Below are 23,015 nucleotides of genomic sequence, written 5' to 3'. Positions count from 1 at the left end.
ATGTCAAATTTCGATGAGAGTCAATGGATCGATAGCGTCCGTGGTATCCTCAAAAATGGGCTTGGAATTGATACTGATCTTCGTCCCAGCATATTCACCGTGCCCAAAACATTGATGTCTAGTGATCCTGATTCTTACACTCCACAACAACTTGCAATTGGTCCTTATCACTACTGGCGTCCTGGGCTCTATGAGATGGAGAGATACAAGCTCGCCGCAGCAATAAGAGCTGAAACCTACCTCCTTGGCAATCATAAGTTTGAGTATGTTGTTGATCAATTGGAAAAGCATGTCCTACGTATTCGAGCTTGTTACCAGAAGGTGTTGACTATCAGTAATGAGGCTCTAGCTTGGATGATGGCCATTGATGCATCATTCTTGCTTGAGTTTCTTATGGTCTACGCCATGAAAGAAGGTAAGGTGACTACAACTTACCCTTCAAAATCAATGTCACATTTGTCAGGGACCAAAGCTGCTCTTAACACGATTCTTAGAGATTTGGTGATGCTTGAGAATCAAATTCCCTTGTTTGTGTTGAGAAAAATGCTTGAGGTGGAATATTCATCTTTGGAAGCAGCTGATGAAATGTTGCAGGCAATGCTAATAGGATTCTGCGAAGAGCTTTCTCCTTTTAACATGATGAAGGACACGCCAGTGATCAATGTTTCAGAGTGTCAACATCTGCTAGATTATTTGTACAACACAATTGTGCCGAATGCTCAAGAAACAAAGGTAGAGATAACTGTGGTTGTTGAAGATCAAAGTGGAGAAGCCAAGCAATCGGCGACGATAGAGATAGATGCCGCCGCAGCCGGCGACCCAACTTCTGTTAAAAAATTGTTCAGTCTGATTTGGAAATATCTTTCAAAGGTCAATTTTGTCAAAAGGTTGCCATGGGGAAAGCTTTCTAAGGCTCTTCCCGGGATTTCGCTCATAGTACAGATGATTCAACAAATGATTCCAGGGAAAAATGGAAAAGAGAAGTCAGATGATGATAGTGACATGAACAAGCCACCGCTAATGGAAGAAATCACAATCCCTTCAGTCACTGAGCTTGCCGATTCCCTGGTTCATTTTACAGCCACTACAGGGGACATCTCAACCGTCCGTTTCGACGCAAAGAAGCGGACAATACACCTCCCCACCATCAGTTTTGATGTTAACACAGAGGTGATCTTGAGAAACTTGGTGGCATACGAAGCATCATATGCATCCGGACCGCTGGTTTTTACTCGTTACACTGAGTTGATGAATGGGATTATTGATTCTGAGGAGGATGTGAAGTTACTTAGGGAAAAAGGGATCATTTTGAACAGATTGAAGAGTGACGCAGAGGTTGCGAATTTGTGGAATGGGATGAGCAAATCAATTAGGTTGACGAAAGTGCCCCACATTGATAAAGCTATTGAAGGTGTTAACAAGTATTACAACAGACAATGGAATGTTAAGTTTCGGAAAAATATGAGGGCTTATGTGTTTGGTTCTTGGAAATGTCTTACATTTCTAGCTGCCATTACGCTCTTGTTCTTGACGATGGTGCAATCTTTCTGCTCAGTCTATAATTGTCGCAAATTCAAGTTCGTCTCAGGCTCTAGCTCAGCTGGCTGATTGGCTTGACTCGAGAAATAAACTAAAGGGGGGGGGGGGGGGGGGGAATTTTGTTTTATTTTACTTTATTGTATTTTGCGTGTCCGTGGGATTTACTAGTAATGTACATTTTTCTCCTCCGGGGGATTCTAGTTTTGCAATAATGATTCTTGGAATTTGCCCTAATATGCATGTTTGCTTGAGAAATTTTAAAATGTAACAGAAATACTCTAGTTAGTTAATATATGTGTGACATATATAGTTTTATTAAAAATAATTATTAATTACGTTGTGATTTCAAAATAAATACACAGATGCTAAACTCATTAATTGGTTAACGTATTCTAAAATATCTCAACTTTGTTTATAAATATCCCATTTGGCTTCTTTAATGGAACCTAAGGCTTTTCCTTTCATGGTTGTCGCTTTCTTTGAAAAATGATTCCAGTAGTCCCACTAATTGACAAGTAATGAGCGTAATCGTCAATTGATAGTATCGTCATATGGCGTTAAATTGGGACCATATTGTATATGTAATTGTACTTTATTATTGGGTGTGAGTGTGACAAAAAGAAAAGTTTCGTTATGTGGTTTCTTCTCCTAGGGCGAATGTAGATCTATAATGATCCCTGAAGTTGTATTAATTTGTAAAGGTGTGTACTTTCCAGAATGAATCCAACGGTTGAGAATTAATATTAAATAAAAATACAAAAAAGGGGCACCTTGTAATGCCCTAGCAATTTTATCTTCTTCAAATCCCCAATTTTCTCTTATTCAATTTCTTTCCTCAACACTTGAAATCGCATCTCTCTTCCTCAAATTCCTAATTTCTCTGTTCAATTTCTTTACTAATCACATAAAATTAAAGACATCATCTCGCTCACATCAAACAACCAATCCAATCCATCAACTTGTTAATATAAATATATTCATAATATTGATTTTGATGATAACAAATTAGATTAAGAATGTTAGAGTTTTTGAAATTAGATAATTTCTTAGGTTGTATGATGTTTTGAACAAAATCAAGTTTCTGGAAATAAACGGGTAATCGCTAAACTTAAAAACAGCAAATCGATGACATTTGGTTGAGTTACTAACAACTTTCGAAAATTAACGGTTAACTATTAATAAAAAGACGGCTAACCGAGCGTATGGAAAGCATTACACAAAGGAATATGATACCATTATATCTTATTCTAGTGGTCAAAATTATTGATGTATAGGGCATCGGTTTTATGAGACCTTTCCTCATTCTTTTAGCCTTCAATACAAATTAGTTGCTGTCAGCTACATATCTAAGTGGGTAGAAGTAATTCTGTAAAGAACCAATGACCACAAAATAGTGATGGGATTTTTCAAGGGCAACATATTTTGCATTTTGGGTTCCCTCAGGCCATAATCAGTTATGGTGGTACTCACTTTTGTAACAAATCATTCAAAATGCTTTTGGCAAAGTACTCTATCACATACAAAGTGGCTTCCTTATATCATCCACAAACCAGTGGCTAAGTCAAGATCTCCAATATCAAATAGTTCGAAAAGAAGATTACAACTGGTAAAACTTTAGGAAGTTCTCAATGATGCATATGAAAATGCTAGGAATCACAAGTAATGGATAAAAGCCTTTCATGACAAAAATATCATGCGAAAATCTTTTATACCAGGTCAAAAAGTGCTTTTATTCGATTCTCACTTGCATCTATTCCCTAGTAAATTACCCTCTCGATGATCTAATCATTTTATTGTTCTCACTATTTTTCCACACAGGGCCATTGAAATTGAGGATCCAAAGACTGATGTCACTTTTAAAGTTGATGATCAAATATGAAAGTCATATCTCGAGTACTAACCACATGTAGAAAACACCAAAAATAAGTTTGAGTGACCCGCCACATCTTGATTGAGTCTTTTCTTTGGTGATTTAACTTTTTGTCATTTCATTTTGCTAATTAAATTGTTTCTCACTAAAGTGCGTCTATTTAACAAATTATTTTATTTTATCACTTATATTATACGTCATGAGTACCTTAATGAGGCAAATACTCTTCAACCACCTTAATCAAATCATATCATGTTTGGAATCTACAATCACTAGTATTAGTATCCCATTTAGAAAAGTTAAAACGACAACTCATGGAAATAGAAGATGGTATTCATGATACCCAATGAGAACTTGATGTAAAGTCAATAAAGGGACGATGGTGAGTTAACATCCGATATTTTACATTGTGTTTTTATTTTGCCGTTTGCTTTCACGTGTGCCTTGTTTTTGCTAGATTAATTCTTTTGTTTGGTGTTTTGTCATTTGTTACCCCAGTTAAGTAGCAAATAACGATAGTTCGTGACTATTAAATAATGGTAATATAAATATTTTCTTATGTTATGATATTCAGGTGATGTCTTCTAAAGTCTAATTCTTTCCTTTCAGACATTAAGGATAATATTTCATTCTGATTGGGGGGAGGAAATAATTGACTGTTGTGGAATAATTGATTGTTGTGTCATTAGACTTTTACTAACCTTTTCTAAATTTTTAAGTTGAAGATGTTCGAATATGAAATTTAGATACTCTAGAAATTCATCTTTGTAGTCTTGGAGTTTAGTTTTAATAATAATAATAATAATAATAATAATAATAATAAAAATAATAAAAAAAATAAAAAAAATAAATAAATAAACTAAGGCATTTTGTGAGATCTTTTGACATTGGATGACATGAAGACTTCTAAATTTTAGTATTTGTATTATCTTTGGTTTTGAGTTATGTTACACCAGGTTTGCCACTTTGCATATTGATGTTGGTGACAGGTTTGCCACTTTTACTAGCCTACATTACGTCCTAGTAAAAGTTCTTCTTGATTTTACGAAACTATAGTCTGAAGTTGGTAATATGGACTGAAAGATGTGGGGATACATAAAAAAAAACGAATAATATTGGTTTGACTAGTAATTCATTTGACTTGAAATTGTATATTTTTTTTCTAAACTATGGACATTATTCCTTCATCTTAGTGAGAGTGTGTGATATTGCTTTTCTATTATTTTCTCTTAATCTACCATTCTTCGGAGAGTTAAGAGTGACTTTTTTTGGTGTTTACATTCTTTTAAGAGAGTCATTCTTACCGGTGAGAATTTGAGGTTTGGTATATCATTCTTGAAAGTGGCTTGATTAATATAGCTTTGATAACTAATCATTTTGCATGAGTTTTTTCAACTGATTTGTTTAAATGATTGATGTGAGAGTGATATTTTCACAACCTGAGATAATGCTTATATTTTTGTTTGATTGTTGTCATTAATCTGATTAAAAAGTCAACAAAATGGCCTTTAAAAAAAAGGGAGATTTCAATTCAAGTTTGAATTTCACTAGATATTATTGCTTAATTTATCAAGGACTAGCAATAAGCTGGTTAGCGGATGTATTGAGCGCTGGAGAATGCAATTATATAAAGGGTAATTTTTTTTTATTTTATGTATTTAAAACCTTTAAACTTTGATTATGTGTGTTTTGTTACAATTTGAGTAATTTATTTATATCAAGGGTATTTTGGTTATCTTCTAATTAAAGAGAGGTCGGACAACAAAACGGATAGTATTTTTAAGGTTAGAATAACTAAAAACCTTAGGAAGGGCATAAAGAGCTAAATCATAATTTTAGAAATTGGGTAGAGTCCACTAGTGTGGCATTGACTGATGATATGACATTGATTGATGACATGACAACATTGATCGATGATGTGACAGCATCTTATTAAACAAAAAATATTGATGTGGTGTCTACTGATGATGTGGTATTGATTGTTGATGTGGCAACACATTATTGGATCGAAAAATTGACTTTTGTGTTGAATGCTAACATGACAGCATATTAGTGGACCAAAACACGCGTATGATAGTGCACATACACGAAATGACAACCCTGATGATGTGCTCCATCCAATCTAGCTTGCCACATGGCGCAATCTTGAATGTCCGAATTGTTTTCATTCAATGACCATAATTACCCGCTGTATCTATAAATATGGGACTTCGCCCCAGTTCGATAGCTCTGAATCCAAATTTAAACTCCATTTTTTTTCTAAATCTTACTGTATCTTGTATTTTTCTATGTATTTTATAAAATTATTATTTTACCCTAGTTAAAAATAAGTAGCTAATTTAATTTTAAGCTTGGGTTGAAGGAGAAGCCTTAACATGATTCATGGGCTTAATTTAGTAAGTTTACGTTTTCTTCTCTAAATTACTTAAGTTGTTTTGGTTCATTGTTGATAGACCATTACAATCTTATATAGATTTTGCATTGTATACCTGCTCTCTAGTATAAGATCATTATTGTTTCGCACAATGATCACTTTACACTATATTTATTTGTGAGAAACTCTTCTTTATTATTTGTGGTTTGTCTTGAATCAATGTTGACAAAGAATTCATCTAAGTTATTTAGTGGACAGTCTTGCCACATTGTCGATAGTAGGATTGTTATCACCTAGCACAATGTGCACTGAATACTGCATTTAACAAAAGATTATTTTCCTTCGGCACAATAAGTGCTTGGTACTATATTTACTATAATGAGGACAATGACGAATGGAAATACTTCCTAATCAATTAATTGGAACTAAAAAGGAATATTAAGCCTATGGTGAAATGTTGAGTATTAATCCAAAAACCCAAGCAATTCAATTTAAATTGTTTCATTTTTAATTCATTCTTACCATTTTATTTTAAATCTTGTAATACAAAAAATCACGTGTAATCAACTCTAAAACAAACTTCAAAAATTAACCTTACACATAATTAAATCTACTTGCTCATAGGATCGACACTCGTCACTATTAATCTATACTACAATAGATTTGCGTGTTTGCGAGTATAATAAATTTACACAACAATCACCCTATAGCAGAATAAACTTTGGTAAGTAATAAAATTGGTGTACTATTCGTCTTGCTCGAACATGGGTATCTGATTATAATTAATAATGCATCCATCAAACTGAGTAAACTATGGCCAACTGTGGAATCATCTAGCTAATCAAATTTTAGTAGTGGAAAACTATCCTTGGGCCACGCCTTGGGCCACGCCTTGTTGAAATCCGTGAAGTTTACACACATTCTCCATTTCCTATTGGTCTTCTTCTTTATAATCATGTTAGAGATCTAAACAAAATAGTTCACTTATTTGATGGATCCTACTTTCAATAGTTTCTCGACTTCAATGTTAATGGCATCATATCTCTCTCGATTAAAGCATATTCTTTTCTTCTTTATAGCTTGATATTCCTGCTTACTACTAGATTATAATAAACTAGCTTAGGGTCAATTCTCGATATATCCTGTACGACCAGGTGAAGACATCGGCATACGTTGGCAAACATTCTACTAGCCTCATTCTTAGTTCCTTCCTTAACCTCGATTCAATCTTTACCGCTTTCTTAAGGTTATTTTATTTTATGCTTATTGTCTCTAGGTCTTCGTCCAACCTCTACCTTCCCTTTCTTGAATCTTCTCAAGTACAAGCGAGGTTATTTGTATGTTTTCCTTGGCCACCATCATGTAACACCTTATGGCAATTCTCTAGTCTCCCTTTACTACTCCCACTACCTCATTAATTTAATATTTGAGTGCTAAGTAAAAGGTGGACATGACAAATTGGCTAATCCTTAGAAAAGGCCTCCAAAAATCATCTAGTCGGGGCTATCTTCCTCAGCAACTAAAAAGTTTAACATTATTGTCTTCATAAACGATCTTAAACTGATTGTCACTAGCAGTTCTACTACTCCTAGGAGCATCAATCTCCCATCCTCGAATCTTTTTAAAGAGATGCCAATATGCTCTAGTCCTAAATCTATTATTCCCATTCGTCTAGGGTGGCTTTAAAAAGAATATTCACTGAGCTACCTGAATCTACAAGGATCTTGTAAAACTCTTTGTTGGTCATGTTTGCTTTTATCACCAGAGCATACTCATATGGATAACGCAGAACTTCCTTATCATCTTTTGTTCATATAATCAGGACCTGTCTGATTCTTGCTCGTTTCGCTACCGTTATGTTAAAAAGTAGAATGCAACAGGTCAGTGTATAACTCCCATAATTTTTCCATGCCTTATTTGAATCTCTTGCTAAGGTAGGTTCTTCTGCAATGACATCGACCATTGTCTACTCGCAAATCATGTGACTTGCATTCTCCTCCTCTACTGTATGTGGTTGATTTGAGATGGGACAAGCATTGTTAATGTACTTATCTAAAAAATGATTCCTTACCAAACCTTCTACTTGATTCCTTATGTCACGATATTCAGCCCCAGTGTGGCCTTGAATGTCATGGAACTCATAAAATATGCTTTTATCCTGCTTATTCATCTCTTTTACAAGTGGTGGAAAAGAATACAACGAACTTCGATCCTTAATTGCATGAAACAATTCCTCCAACGAGACCCTCAGCAGTGTATATCGTCCTTAAGTAGCACTCTTGTCAATCATCTACATCGTTCTATCCTTTGGAAAATTACTTGAAATGTGAGCTGTTTATTATGGGTGGGATGGCAATGAGCACCACCTACTGGAAGTTTGCCATTATCAAACCACAATTGCACAAAATTTAAATTACCAAACCCTTACACAACTGCTGCGGGTTTTAGTTTTTTTTTTTAAGAGAACACGCCCACTACGAACTTTGATAGTTATAAAACCCACAATAGTGCCTGATGACTTTTTTACAAATTCTCACATTTAAAATTACAAATGTTGAAATATACTTTTTGTAAAACCTAAAAATTTAAATTATATAACTCAATATGTAAGTTTAAAACAATAACCTAAAATTTCACATAAAATACTCAATAGTAAATCTAACCAATGTAAATGGAAAATTAATATTTTAACATCAATCTGAAAAAAAAAAAGTCATGCACCAATTCTCAATCCAACATCATCTCTCAAATTTAAGTATGAAATACAGAAGTCCATCAAACTACAAAAGTGCTTTCAATTAAAAAAAAGGAAAAAAAATAAAAGCTAGTATCTAAAAGTAACAACACAATCATGCAAAAGTATCACCACTACACCAACAACAATTGTGATCCAATATTTCATTCCATACAAGCTCTAAGAGTTAAAGATCTTCATTTCATTCACCACCATTATCATCCATCCAATATAATTCCTACAATAATGATTTAAAGATGGTAGAATTTAAGTTTTCTTTCCTAAGAAAACCAAACCAATGTATCCATGCAAAAGATGCCAGATCGAAGGGAAGCATCCAATGTCCTGTTCACATATGCCAAGGAGATCCTGTTCAGCTAGATTCATTGGTGTAATCAATGCTCTAGAAATTGGAGAAGAGTCTCTGAGGTAGGTTTCTGATGACTATGATGCAGTCAAATGGGTAATCCAAAAGACAGATCCAATAGAATTTGGACCCATAGAGAAAGCTATCAACTGGAACAATATCAATGCTTTAGAACAAAATAAAGCATTGGATGAAATTATTTATGTTATGGAAACTCTCATAACAGACTTCTTTGGATCTGGACTAAGATAAACACAGTTGGTAGAAAAAACAATTCCTCCAGAACAAATACTGTGATGTTCGAAAGCTTAAAAAATACTATATGGAACAAGAACGACTTTTCTATATCTTTTTGAAGCCAACAGATATAGTACATAGAACGTTTGTTCTTAACATGCCTAGACTAGTAGTAGAAATGATGGAAGCTAAGTTTAAAATTGATGCAATGACATATCTGACAAACTACAACTTAGCTTGATTGGACCAGATAGCTATAGAACTGATCTAGAATCATTGGAGGAACCAAGACCTCAAGAAGCACATGAAGCAGATAGAGAAAACCTTTCTGTCCAAATACTGCAATGACAAACCCCATAAATTTGGTTCCATAAAATCTGTTGTTCTTTTTCGTTAGCCAAAACTCAAGTCTATGTATAAGTCTTCCAAAATTATTGTACAGTTTATCTCTTCTAGTTTTAAAGAAACTTATCTTCATATTCTCTCTCCTCAATAGATCAAGAGATACAGGATTAAGATACAGACGATTGCATCTTGGTCCAATCAGACTTGGAATTTAGCTTTTATTTCTCACAGGAAAAAATGTCACTTGTTTTCTTACCATTCTTGATACAAGATGGCAAACTTTTGAAAAAACCTTGATCTCAGCCGTTAAAGTGGGAATTAACCAAGGACATGTAGTTGTAGGTGGAACCAAACTTTACCTTTGACTTACACAAGCCAACCATTCCAGAAACCATCAAAGTGTTAGTCGAGATAAATGGATTAACCATGAAACCAAATGAATTAGCTCTTACAGTACTTCATACCATGACCTATAAAGTCCAAACCCACATGTTTTCCATGAGCCATAACAATCTTCCTATCACCATATTTACTGTTGGAGAAAGAAGAATCATCCAACCTAGAACTTTCAAATAAAACCAACTGAGCTTTCCACCGCATTGGATAAATGAGTACGAGCAGAATAACAAGCCCTTGGAATTTCGCGAAGCTCCCAAAGTAGACAGGCTAAAAGATGGCATAATTTCAGTTTCTTTTCCTAAGGAAACCATACTAATGTATCCATGCAAAAAATGCTAGATTAAAGGGAAGCATCCAATGTCCTATTCATATATGCCAAGGAGATCTTGTTTAGCCAGATTCATTAGTGTAATCAACACTCTAGAAAATTGGAGAAGAGTCTTTGAAGCGGGTTTCTGATGACTATACTGCAGTCAAATAGATAATCCAAAAGACAGATCCAACATAATTTGGACCCATAGATAAAGCTATCAACTGGAATAATATCAATGCTTTATAACAAAATAAAGCATTGAATGAAATTATTTCTCTTTAGTAGCAACTTACCGTCCAAGTACAGGAGTTAAAGAAGCAGGTTAAGAGGGCTAGAAAAGTTCAGAGGCTTACAAGCAAACAATTGTCAGAATGGCATGATTAATCACCCATAAGAATAATAATGCTTACTTGGACATGAGCAGCTAGTGAAGAAGAAATGAAGAGAGCCGTACAATGCTACCAAGATTACAACAAAATAAAACTTCCAAACCAGCTTATGTATGGGAAGAGAACTCATCTGACAACGACACCAAAGCATTTTGGAGAAGCTATGAAATGCCACCAGTGCAACCCTGGCCAGTAATGGCTATTGGGGGGGGGGGAAGATTCAGATAGTTCTACTAGATCTAACCAAACTATTGAATCATTCAATTCTTATAAAAGACCAATCATGGTGGAAGGAATGCCTTGTTACCCTACCAATCCAACTTATATGGACATAAGGAGAAGGTTCAGTGGACCATCTACATTTGAGACAGGCCAACACTCAGGAGTAGCGTCATTAAATCCTCCATAAAGGCAACCCCAATAATCTCAGCAAGAACAACAACCAGAATAAATAAGTGAAGAAGAGAACAAGGCCAAAAATAGGAAACGAGAGTCTAAATCTCACATTCTCCTCAAGGAAAATTCTATTGGAACATTGATAATGTCAAACCAAAAGATATGATTGCCTGTGTTGAACAGATGATAACTTGGTGTGAAGGAGAATGCCAAAGAGCACCACAACTAACCAAAAGAGTAGCTATGCAAATGCTAGTCTTAGGCTTTACTGGATCACTTAGGCGATGGTAGACTAGCATGTTAACACCAATCCAATGTGAATACATCCTGTCAAGACCAAATCCCAGTACTGCTGTTATAGAAACTCTCATAACAGACTTCTTTGGATATAGACTAAGAGAAAGACAATTGGCAGAAAAATAATTCCTCCAGAACAAATGCTGTAAGGTTCGAAAGCTTGAAGAATACTATATGGAACAAGAACGACTTTACTATATCTTTCTGAAACCAACATATATAGTACACAGAACGTTTGTTCTTAATATGCCTAGACTGGTAGCAGAAATGATGGAAGCCAAGTTCAAAGCTGATGCAGTAACATATCTGACAAACTACAACTTAGCTCAATTGTACCAAATAGCTACAGAACTGATCCATAATCATTGCAGGAACCAAGACCTCAAGAAGCACATGAAGCAGATAGAGAAAACCTCTCTGTCCAAATACTGCAATAACAAACCCAATAAATTTGGTTGCCATGAAACATGCAACTTCTGTTCATGTTTGAAGAAGTTTCAAGGCAAGAAAAGGAAAGCTTGAAGACCATACAAAAGCAAAAAACACCGCTTTCTGAAGAAAAGAAAATTTCAGAAAAAGTCAGGCAGATGTTTTATTTATGGCAAGAAATGACATTATGCAAAGCATTGCAAATCCAAGAAAAGAATTCCGACCAAGCTTCTTCAACTCATTGAAGACCCAGACTTAGATAGTGAATACTATGAATGGTCTGACAATCTAGAGCAGGCATTACTTGCAATTGACTCACAGTCTCAAGAGTCTGATACATCCAGCGAGTCAGATAAGCTAGAAGAATCTTCAGATAATGAACAAGTTTTAAATATTTTTGAAGAACAGCCTATTGATTTAACAATGTAGTCATCACCAGCATTCAAATCAGTTCGAGGTAAGTTATATCAAAGGGGAATCCAACACAATTGTGGACTTTCTCTCAAGACCAATCATGGCAAGTTTTCCAACATGGTACAACAAGTCTTCAAAAAAACTTTTGGAGTGGTATCAGTTACCAGCTTCAGTAAAGTCACCTCATTCTTAATCTAGTAGAAGGTTACCACCAACTTTGTTTTAAAGTGTAAGAACTTCTCTCCAACCTTCCTTTCTGAATGCATATGGATACTATCTATCAGTACCCAAACTCTCCATTTTGTATCATCAGAGTTGGCTAGATAATTCAAATGATTCGTGACTTTGTCAAAAATCAACTTCTTGATGTATGCTGGAAGTTTCTCAATGATTTTAGAAGGGCTGTAGGAAAATTATTCTTCAAACCATGTTGGTGGTAACCTTCTACTAAATTCTGGAAGAGGTGACTTTACTAAAGCTGGTAATTGATACCACTTCAAAGGTTTCTTTAAAGACTTGTTGCACTATATTGGAAATATTGTCATGACTGGCCTTAAGAGAAAGTTCGCAATTGTGTTGGATTCCCTTTTGATATGCTTTACCTCGAACATAAATCTTGATAGAGACTCAGACCATCGTGCTAGTTGAGGATCTGGAATTTCTCATTATTTTCTCATGAGTAGTCCTTAAAGATACTTATGATCTGTTTCGATCACAAAGGGAGTAAGAGAAACAAATAATTAGAACTTCTTGATTCCTTTTATTACTGCTAGCACTTATTTCTTTGAGGATAGGTAGTGATGCTGAGCTTCACTGAGCTGTCCAGATTTATAGCCACGGACTTTCATGTTTCCATTGAATTCTTCAATAAATATCACACCCCAATAATGATCACTATGCATCTGTTTGTAGGATAAGATATTCATTATCAGGTATTTTTAATGGTGGCTTCCATTATTTTTGCTACCGGTCTAGGCATATTAAGAACAAACGTTATGTGTACTATATTTATTTGGAAGGCTTATCATTTTTCCAGGAAGTTTTCTTTTGTTTTCTTCTGTTGTAATCCTAGTAGCATTGCAAGGTTCTCTTCATTTCTTCTTCACTAACTGCTCTTGTCTAAGCAAGCATTGTTATTCCTCTGGGTGATTGATCATGCCATTCTGACAATTGTTTGCTTGTAAACCTCTGAGCTTTTATGGTCCTCTTAACCTGCTTCTTTAACTCATGTACTTGGACGGTAAATTACTGCTGAAGAGAAATAATTTCGTCCACTACTTTATTTTGCTCTAAAGCATTGATATTGTTCCACTTAATAGCTTTCTCTATAGGCCCAAATTTTGTTGAATCTATCTTTTGGATTACCTATTTGATTGTAGCATAGTCATCAGAAACCCGCCTGAGAGACTTTTCTCCAATTTTTAGAGCATTGATTACACCAATGAATCTGGTTGAACATAATCTCCTTGGCATATGTGAACATGACATTGGATACTTCGCTTCGATCTGGCATCTTTTGCATTGATACATTGGTCTGGTTTCCTTAAGAAAGGAAACTGAAATTCTACCATCTTTTGGCCTATCTACTTTGGGAGCTTCGTGGACTTCCAAGGGCTTATTATTCTACTCATACTCATTTATCTATTGTGGTGGAAAGCTCAGTTGGTTTTGTTTGAAAGTTCTAGATTGGATGATTTTTCTTTCTCCAGCAGTAAATCTGGTGATAGGAAGATTGTTATGGCTCATGCAAAACATGTGGGTTTGGACTTTTTAGGTTATGGTATGGTGTACTGCAAGAGCTTATTTATCTGGTTTCATGGTTAATCCATTTATTTGGACTAACACTTTGATGGTTTTTGGAATGGTTGGCTTGTATAGGTCAAGGATAAAGTTTGGTTCCACCTGAACAACTACATATCCTTAGTGTAATGATGCAAATAGTAAAAGGAAATTCCCTTGGTGCCTATAAAAGGGACTCCCTAGTTGTGTGTTGGATCATCGAATCCTGGAGTCTTGTAATATAGAGTTGTAGTAAGAATACATTGGTGAAATCTTGTATTCGCTCTTTTAGTAATCAAACCATCCTTTGTGTTTTCTATATTTTTAGTTTGGTATCAGAGCCTGTACTCCCAAAAGGAGTTTTTGAAGACTAGTGAGTCTGTCTTCTCAAAGCTAGATTATTTGGTTAAGAGATACATAGAAAAGATTTCTTTGAAAGGTGTGACGCCTTATTGTTAGGCCATGGAGAGCCATGTGTGTCGGGCTTATCACTAATAAACAAGCTGCCATTAGTTCAAGTTGTAGACCATGATCACACCAAAGATGAGCATCATGTAATGTGGAATAGATGCCTACATGCAAGACAAGCATTAGGAGAAGTCTACAATATACAACCTTTGTACAACACTTATAGCCCTCTTTCACCAAATATTATGACTATACTAGATCTTTTTTATAAAGAAGAAATAAGAAATGGTATACTCTGGGAAGATGAACCTTACGTGCTCGAGATGAGATAACTCTACCACAAATGGCTTCGCAAGCCTGGTAGAGAAAGAGAGATCACACCTCAATGGGAACCACCACCATCAGAAGAAGACCAGCATGGTGGGCACAACCTGGAGAAGAATGGTCGAACATGGATCTACCTCAGCCAGAGATAATGGATGAAGATGAGCTCATAGAACAACAGCTAGCTCGCTGGGAAGAAGAGTTTCTTCACTGCGCATGGTTATAGAAGGAAGCAGCACTAGCTGAGTAGAAGCAAAGTGGACCTTACCAGCGGAAGCAATAATGAATTGACGAATAAATAAGTGACAAGTGTGTGGTGTCACATTATTGTGTTGTAAAGTAGATTTCTTAGAGATAAGGATGTATTGTGTGATGTAATGTAAAGTAGTGATGAGTCATAAAGTAGATTCCGTTAGGATAAGATGTAATGATATAAATAGTAAAAGGAGATTTCCTTGGTGCCTATAAAAGGGAATCCCTAGTTATGTGTTGGATCATCGAATCCTAAAATCTTGTAATATAGAGTTGTAATTAGAATACATGGGTGAAATCTTGTATTCTCACTTTCAGTAATCAAAACACTAATACTTTCTAAACATTAATCCGAAGAATAAAATTATAATAAGTATATAATAATCCATAATTATTAAGGATGGCAATGAATTGGATTTGATCCAAGATCTACGCGATCTAAATCCAATCGGATCGGATTTGGATCGGTTTAAAATGGATTTGGATCGGATTTGGATATTGATGTGCGGATCTAAGACAGATTTGAAGCAGATCTGAATCTATCTTAATATCTAAATCCATATCTATATCCACTCATCTTTTAATTTTATTTTATTTTAAAATTTTCATAATAATTGTGGAATTATAATGATAATAAATTTTATTCATAGCATATTAGTAGTATTTACCATACATTTAAACTCTTAAAACTTAAAGGTTAGCCAGCCCCAAAGCATGTACATGTAATATTCAAATTGCAAGCCAAGTAATATAACATGGCAATTTATTTTATTTTATTATATTGGCCAAATAATTTTTAAGGAATATAGTTATTCATATATTTAGTCAAATATGGTCATAATAAAAATAATAAAGGACTGAATATTAGAATAATGAAGGAGACAATAGAATATTAGATTGATCTTACTCCTGCAATTACTTCGAAATAATATTTTATTATTTTTCTTATTTGTTGTTTTGGTGTAAAAGTATAAGCTACAATATTTATTATATTTTTGAGAAAAATTATATAATTTATTTGTTATCAATACATTTTAGCCTTCAATTTTCAATCCAAAAAATTATTACTTTTTTATTACTGAATTTTAGAATTCATGACGGATCTAGAGCAGATTTGGATTTTAATTTTTTTTCGGAATTGGAGTAGATATAGATATTTATTTCTTTTTTTGGATCTGGATATGGAACAAAAAATATGGATTCATGACAGATCTAGAGCAGATACGGATCTTGATTTTTATTATGGATTTGGATCTGGAGCAAAGTAGATCCAATCATCTGCCCCATTGCCATCCCTAATAATTATATAATAATTATAAGAAGTAAATAAAAATTCATTAGTATAATTTAAATGTTAATAAGTATATAGTAATCTATAATTATATAATGAGATTAATTTGTGTATAATAATTATAATAAGTATCAAAATTATTAAAATTTTAAAAAATAATTGATAAAAAAGCAAGTTTGCGAATACCCACATGTATTTGCCATATATCAAACTTGCCCGTAACCCATTACCGATTTTAATTTGTGATATTAAACCCGCCCGCAACTAGCAAAATTACCCATAGCGGGCAGGTTTTGGTGGGTGGGTTTTGAGTTGTTTGCAAGTTTACGGTGCCATTGCCACAGGGGCAAAGCTCAAGCCAGATCTCTATGGGGGCCAATCTATACATTTTGAAATTCTTAAAGGATAAAATTAAATAAAAAATAAAAGTATTAAAAAAATATATAAGGCAATTATTTAATGTAAATAATTAATTAAAAGATTGTATTTTAATATAAAAAGAAAAACAATTACAAACCAAAAGAGTCCCCTCCCCTACAAAATCGCTATCAAAATCAAGATCCCCAAAATAAAAAACGAACTCGACATTCTTTTATATCTCGAAACTCATTGATTATTGATTCAATGCTTATTTTTTCAGCAATTTCCCTTTCAATGTACATAATCAAAGAGTTTGTAAGAAATTCATCCTCCATTTTGTTGCAAAGTCTTGTCTTGACTATACGCATAGCTGAAAATGACCATTCTGAAGTTGCAGTTGACACTGGAAGAGTTAGCACAAGAACAATTATTCTATAGATAAGAGGAAATGTTTTTGCTTTCCTTGTACTGACCAACCATTGACTCAAGTCACAAATGGTTGATAAATTTTTGAACTCTGCATGTTGGACTACACCATACTCATAATGCTCAAGCTGATTTTTCAGATTTATTTTCTCAGCATTTGTAAAGTCTACTGGATAAAACCTCTCAACCAACTGAAAAATATCACCAATTCTAAAAGACTTTCTACATTCACGGGGATCAAGTGTTGAACTAAGAATAAGCAAATCTACTGCGTGTTCATTAAATCGACTATTCAGTTCTTGTAATTGGCAATCTATAGCAACATAAAAAATATTTACCCTGTAATGGTCAGCAACAGTAAAAGTATCTTCTTGATGACGGGCTCGACCTTGTCTTGCAACATAAGGAGCATCCATTTCTGGGACATCTATATTTCTTGTTTCACAAAATACTTTCACTTGATCAAGTAAAGTATTCCACCTATTATCTCTCAGTTTCTGAATAAGTACTTTAGTTGATGAAACCAGATGCATGGCATGTAAAATATCTTGAGACTTAGATTGCAAAGCTTGGCAAAGTATATCAGTAATTGCCATAATTTCTTTCATCATATGCAAGATAAGAACAAACTCAAAAGTTGTCATTACCTCATATGCAGCATTAGCATCTCCCCATTGAAAAATAATTGTCCCGTCTTCAATGATATTAAGTAAAACTGAACATGTAGCACTGAACATTTTTATTAAGTTAGAGACTGATCTAAAGTGAGAACTCCAACGAGTATCTCCAGGCCTTAGTAAAGTACCAATTTGATTAAGCCCTCTTCCACTCTCAAGCTCATCAATGGAGATCATATACTCAATATCAGCAGCCTGGGCACGCTTGAGTTCATCATGACGCTTGCAAGAAGCCCCAACAATATTCGCAATAGAAGTCAATTTAGTAAAGAAATGATGAACAAGAACAACCTCATGAGATACTGCAACTAAAGCCAACTGTAGTCGATGAGCTAAACAATGAATGTAATAAACATAAGGACAATCTTTTAAAATCAAAGCTTGTAAGCCTTTCCATTCACCTCGCATGTTGCTTGCACCATCGTATCCTTGCCCACGAATATTTTGAATATTCAAATTGTGATGAGACAATACAGAGTATATTCCATCTTTCAAGGTTGCTGCAGAAGTGTTTGAGACATGAACAAGACCAAAAAAACGTTCTTGAAGAAAACCATTATTGTCAACAAATCTTAAAACTATTGCCATTTGTTCTTTTTTTGACTCATCACGTGATTCATCCACAATTTAGCAAAACTTGGCATCTCTTATTTCTTCATGAATTGTCTTTTTCAATCTCATTGAAAAGACATGTAAAACTTCCTTTTGGATATCCGGTGATGTATATGAGGCAAACTTTGGTGCTTTATCTAGTATCACTTCGATTACCTTTTCATTGTTGGGACCAAATGCTTTGAGTAATTGAATAAAATTTCCACGGTTTGATGACTTTTCACTTTCATCATGACCTCTAAAAGCAAAACCTTGAAAAGCAAGATATCTAATCGCTTCAATTGTAGTTTTTAATCGCAGTATATTATTTGCAATTTCTTGGGAAGAGTATCGATTAAGTACTTGCACTAGATGCTGAGATTGTCTCATCAAATCCTCACATGATCTTTCAGCCTTTTTACGAGTTGAGTTAGGATCCTTTCCCACATGATTAAGGAATGCACAATTTTTTCCATCTCTAACCTTCTTCCAAGAATTAAATCCTTCAATAGTGAAAGCAATATGCTTAGGCTGTGCAAATGGTGCATTAAATAGATAACACGGTAGACAAAAGGCTGCATCTTTTGTAGGTGAATACTCTAACCAAGAAGGAAAAGAATCAAACCATAGAGATTGAAATCGACGAGGATGCTTTTCTGATCCAGATTTTGGATACTCTGGAAGTCTTGGTTGGTATGGACCTGACATAATATATGCTCTTCGAATTTCATCTCCTTGATTGACATCATAATCCCAAATCTGGCAGTGCAATCCTGGATCACGCTCCAAAAGTTGAGTATCAACTTTACTTATCTCAATTCTTGGAGATTTTGAAAGTTGGTTTTCAGAATTTGGAGAATTGACATGTGAAATTGGTGAATTTTCAGAAACTGGTGGATTAGAACTTTCTTCTAATGTCTTCCTTTTGAAATATTGATCAATTTTAGATGATTTTCCCATCAATATCCTCTCTACCCCTGGAATTCAATCAACAAGAAAATTTTGAGATGCAAGTTAATAAGTTACTAATCAAGAGAAGCGTATCATTGATGCAACAGAGATTGATTAAACTCCAAGAAACTAGACAAGCTTGATTTTAATTCAATAGAAAAAAATCTCCAATTGTTGAAAGTAGTACATAAAAGACAAATTAAAAGATGTTAGATAATGATTAAATTTCAGGAATATCGTCAAGCAACTCGGCAACAACATTCGCCCTAATTGATAATTTCAATATTTCATTCAACTGCCTATCAGGACTGTGGACAAGACAACTACGGAACTACAGACTACCATAAAATCTACCTCCTTCATCAGTTCTTTCTATCCTTAATAAATTTTAAAAGAAGGTGTTGAACTCAACTAAATTCCAAGTGAAGTGCGATTTGTGATGAGTTTTTGCCGCAATGATTTGTTCTTGCCGCAACAGTTGGCTAACCAATTGATGATAAAATTGATTAATCGTAAAAAGAACGCTATTACCTATTGGGCTCGATTGCCTATTGGGCTTTTCTTGTAAGTTGTAAGGCTTTTTATTTATTATAAAATTATCTTATGTTACTAATAGTATGTGCAAAATATTTCTATTGCGGCCAACATTGTATGTTTATTTAATATTTTTTTTCCTTTTATTTAAAACTTCAAAAAAAAATTGTTGGTGGGGGGCCATGGCCCCCCATCGCCCTTAGCACCCTGCGCCCCTGCATTGCCATCCCTAGTTACGGGTTTGATCTATTGAATCTAGTGTTTTGTGTTGAGTTAGTTACTGGGGCACCATGGTGTATGTGGTTATATGGTTGGTTGTGTCCTTTTGAGTGATATCTATTTGGATAGTGTTAAAGGGGGGCTCTGATTTGGAGAAATGGGGGTGTTTTCTGGTTGCGAGAGTATGGGGCTGCTTGCATCATTACTCCGCTGCTGGTCGATTGCATCTCATTGTGTCTGACTAGTCCACTTCGTTTCTGAGCCTTCTTTTCTCTTCGCCTGAGCTCCTCTAGTTGTTCACTTTTGACCTTCACTGCATTTTTCTCCTCGATATCAATGTCCCTATTTGCTTGCTCGTAAGCAGCATAATAAGAATGTATTGCTGGACTTTTCAGATTGTTCCATAGCCGTCCTATCTTCACTTATTTCTTTTAATCCTCTCAAGGCTTAAGGGTGGTTGGAAGCCTCGAGATCGAAGATTGCTCGATGATATCTTTTGACAAACACTCTTAGAGTTTCATCATTTCTTGTTTGAGCCTCATTAGCTCCATTATGTTGTCATCAGGAGTCATTGGTCTTCAAAACTACTTCGTAAAATCCCAACACATCTGTTCAAAACTCTTAATGCTTTGATGCGACAACTTACTATGCCAATCATCACTCGTCCTTCCAACGTCAAGGGGAATGCTGTATATCTTTGTAATTACGTTAGATCTTCTACCCTAGTCTAATTGTTGAAACGTTCAGTGTGCACTAAAGGGTCGCTTTTCCTAGAATATTTAAATCAAGAAAGTGAAAATCTATTGGGATTTTGGTGCCCATAATTTCCGTTGAAAGTGAAAATCTATTGGGATTTTGGTGCCCATAATTTCCGTTGAAAGTGAAAACTTATTATCTAACATTATTCTTTAGCTTGGACCCCTTCCCCAGCCTTGCATTTCTTCAATGATCTGTGCTAGTCTTCGTACCTCACCTTTTAATTCCCCCATGCGACCAGAATTCTACGCAGCTACCTATTCATGCTCTTACTCGATATTTTACAAGTGCTGTTTCAACTCTTTTTATCCAATATTTGCTCCTCTTGCAACATTTTGTTGGGTTCTGCTTGCCACGGGTTTGGTTTCATGCCCCTGGGTTCTGCTTACCACGAAATATTATGTTGCTGGGCTCTAGGAAGTTTTGGTTCTCCTCCAAATTTTTTTCACTAAATCTTCTTTGCCCATCCCTTAAATCATGTAATACCATTGTCAATGTTTCCATTTACGTTTCCATCTATTTCATTCTCTCATGTATTACTCTATCTCTTACTTCATTTGTTATCTCGCACAACATGACAACCTCATTCACCACAGGCCTAGCTCCTTGAGCGTCATTGCCTCCAGTATTCATGTTTGTTGGGCTTTCTTTGAATACTAAACTCCCTTCTGCAGCTTGCTCAGGTAGAAATAGCTTTTTGTTCCATCCCCGGAAATGGTGCCAAAATGTTTATGTAAAAATCTGATCAAGTTGTGTAGCGACCAAACACCCACGACAACACTTAAATTTGTTTTAGTTAGGGAGATGGTTCGCACCTACACCTACGACCATAAGTACTTACAAAATCATTGTGTTCACAAAGAACGGTAATGGGGACGCCGAGGGTTCTCCTGTGTGAACCCTCTAACACTCAAGTTAGTTATTAGAATTTTCTAGAAAAATTTGTATCACAATTCCCGTGATTTAATTATAATTACTTTAAACAAAAGGCTTCTAAAGAAAATTTAAAAGAAGAAAACTAAGAGCCAAAACAAAAGAATTTTTTAGTGAAAGAGTCTGTTTAGTAGTAGAGAGAGAAAAAAAATTAATTACCTCGTTTCAATTTTCTATGGTTTTTATAAATAACTGAAACGGTCGTCCCTGGTTAGTTGCATGACCATTAGTAGATCGGCCTCATGTCCTGATTCTTCAGAGGAAATCCGCAGGTTGACCGAGTCCTTAGGTTGACTTGGTCTAGGCCTCTCTTCGCTATTCCCTTAGTCAACCACACCTTTTCAATCCTTTGCTCGTGCTATCGAAGAGATCACCTTTGAGGAGGCTCTTCTTGTACCTTAAGTTGAGGATAGCACTATTTGCATGAGGGCGCACCTAATTGTGCTCCCTTGTTTACCTCTAAAACATTCTCCTTTTTTTAATACACTCTTTTCATTTTTCATTGTTAAAACTCAAAGTAGTATTGTGGCATTTTTCATTTCTTTTACAACCTTATTGTAACCCTAAATACAAATTAAAAAGTTTTCTAGGTGATAAATTTTTCAATGTTAATCAACCGCTTAAATTACACATATTTTAAGTCATAATTTGAAAGCAATCTTAAGTACAAAAATATTTAATCAATAAGAAATAGGAAAAAAAATAGATTATTCTAAATTTGTACAATTTATTTCAGTTAAATAGAAGTAACAAGTAAAAAGTTAAAAAGAAAAAGGAATGATTATGAATGCAAGTAATTTATTGGAAAAAAAAGTCTATATATTTAATTTTTATTTGTTCTTAAGTGTAATTTTATTTGAAGTAGGGTTTATAAAGATAATGGAAAGGTGCCAATAACTTCACTCTTAAAATAAAAAAACTCATTATGATGACATGGTATGATAGATATCGACATCATTAATGAGATGCATAGATTAGATTATTTTACTTTTATGTCATTGAATTTCTTATATAAATTGGTCCTTAAGCCAATTGACAAATAACAAGAATGAGATACAATTTCCTCTAATATTTTATATATTTTTTCAACAAGTAGAATCAATGGAGTTTAAATTTAAAATTATCCATCCTATTTATTGTTAAGCAATACTGAAAGAGAAGATAAAAACATATATACATGATATGTTTTTAATCATTTTGTTTTAGTATTGTACCATTTAACTAATATATTTACAGTAAAAATCAATTGGGACTCGTTTAGATCAATACTATTACAGCAAAATTGACAATTTAACCCTCATGAGTTGGAAGAAGATATCAGTTGTACCCACAAACTAATGAGAAAAAAACCCTCACCTATCTATATATATATATAAAGTTGGGACTTGAGGAGGTGATGTGGCATCACCAT

The 23,015-nt window shown here is 34.5% G+C and overlaps 3 protein-coding genes across 3 annotated transcripts; 1 reads left to right on the top strand and 2 right to left on the bottom strand.

Moving 5' to 3' along the window:
* Window positions 1-1,608, top strand: LOC112498796 (putative UPF0481 protein At3g02645). Its single transcript, XM_025100363.2, has one exon. The coding sequence runs from the start codon at window positions 1-3 to the stop codon at window positions 1,606-1,608; it is 1,608 nt and encodes a 535-aa protein (XP_024956131.2).
* A 15,103-nt stretch (window positions 1,609-16,711) lies between these two features.
* On the bottom strand, window positions 16,712-18,208 carry LOC127898817 (uncharacterized). The gene has a single exon (XM_052431303.1). It carries the CDS (start codon window positions 18,206-18,208, stop codon window positions 16,712-16,714), a length of 1,497 nt encoding a protein of 498 aa, XP_052287263.1.
* Window positions 18,209-18,247: 39 nt separating this feature from the next.
* LOC127898816 (uncharacterized) lies at window positions 18,248-19,171 on the bottom strand. Its single transcript, XM_052431302.1, has one exon. The coding sequence runs from the start codon at window positions 19,169-19,171 to the stop codon at window positions 18,248-18,250; it is 924 nt and encodes a 307-aa protein (XP_052287262.1).
* Window positions 19,172-23,015: the final 3,844 nt, after the last annotated feature.

Source organism: Citrus sinensis, chromosome 7, assembly GCF_022201045.2.
Source record: "Citrus sinensis cultivar Valencia sweet orange chromosome 7, DVS_A1.0, whole genome shotgun sequence".
NCBI classification, from domain to species: Eukaryota; Viridiplantae; Streptophyta; class Magnoliopsida; order Sapindales; family Rutaceae; genus Citrus; species Citrus sinensis.
The sequence above is the reverse complement of the archived record's forward strand: the minus strand, read 5'-3'. Positions and strand labels throughout refer to the sequence as shown.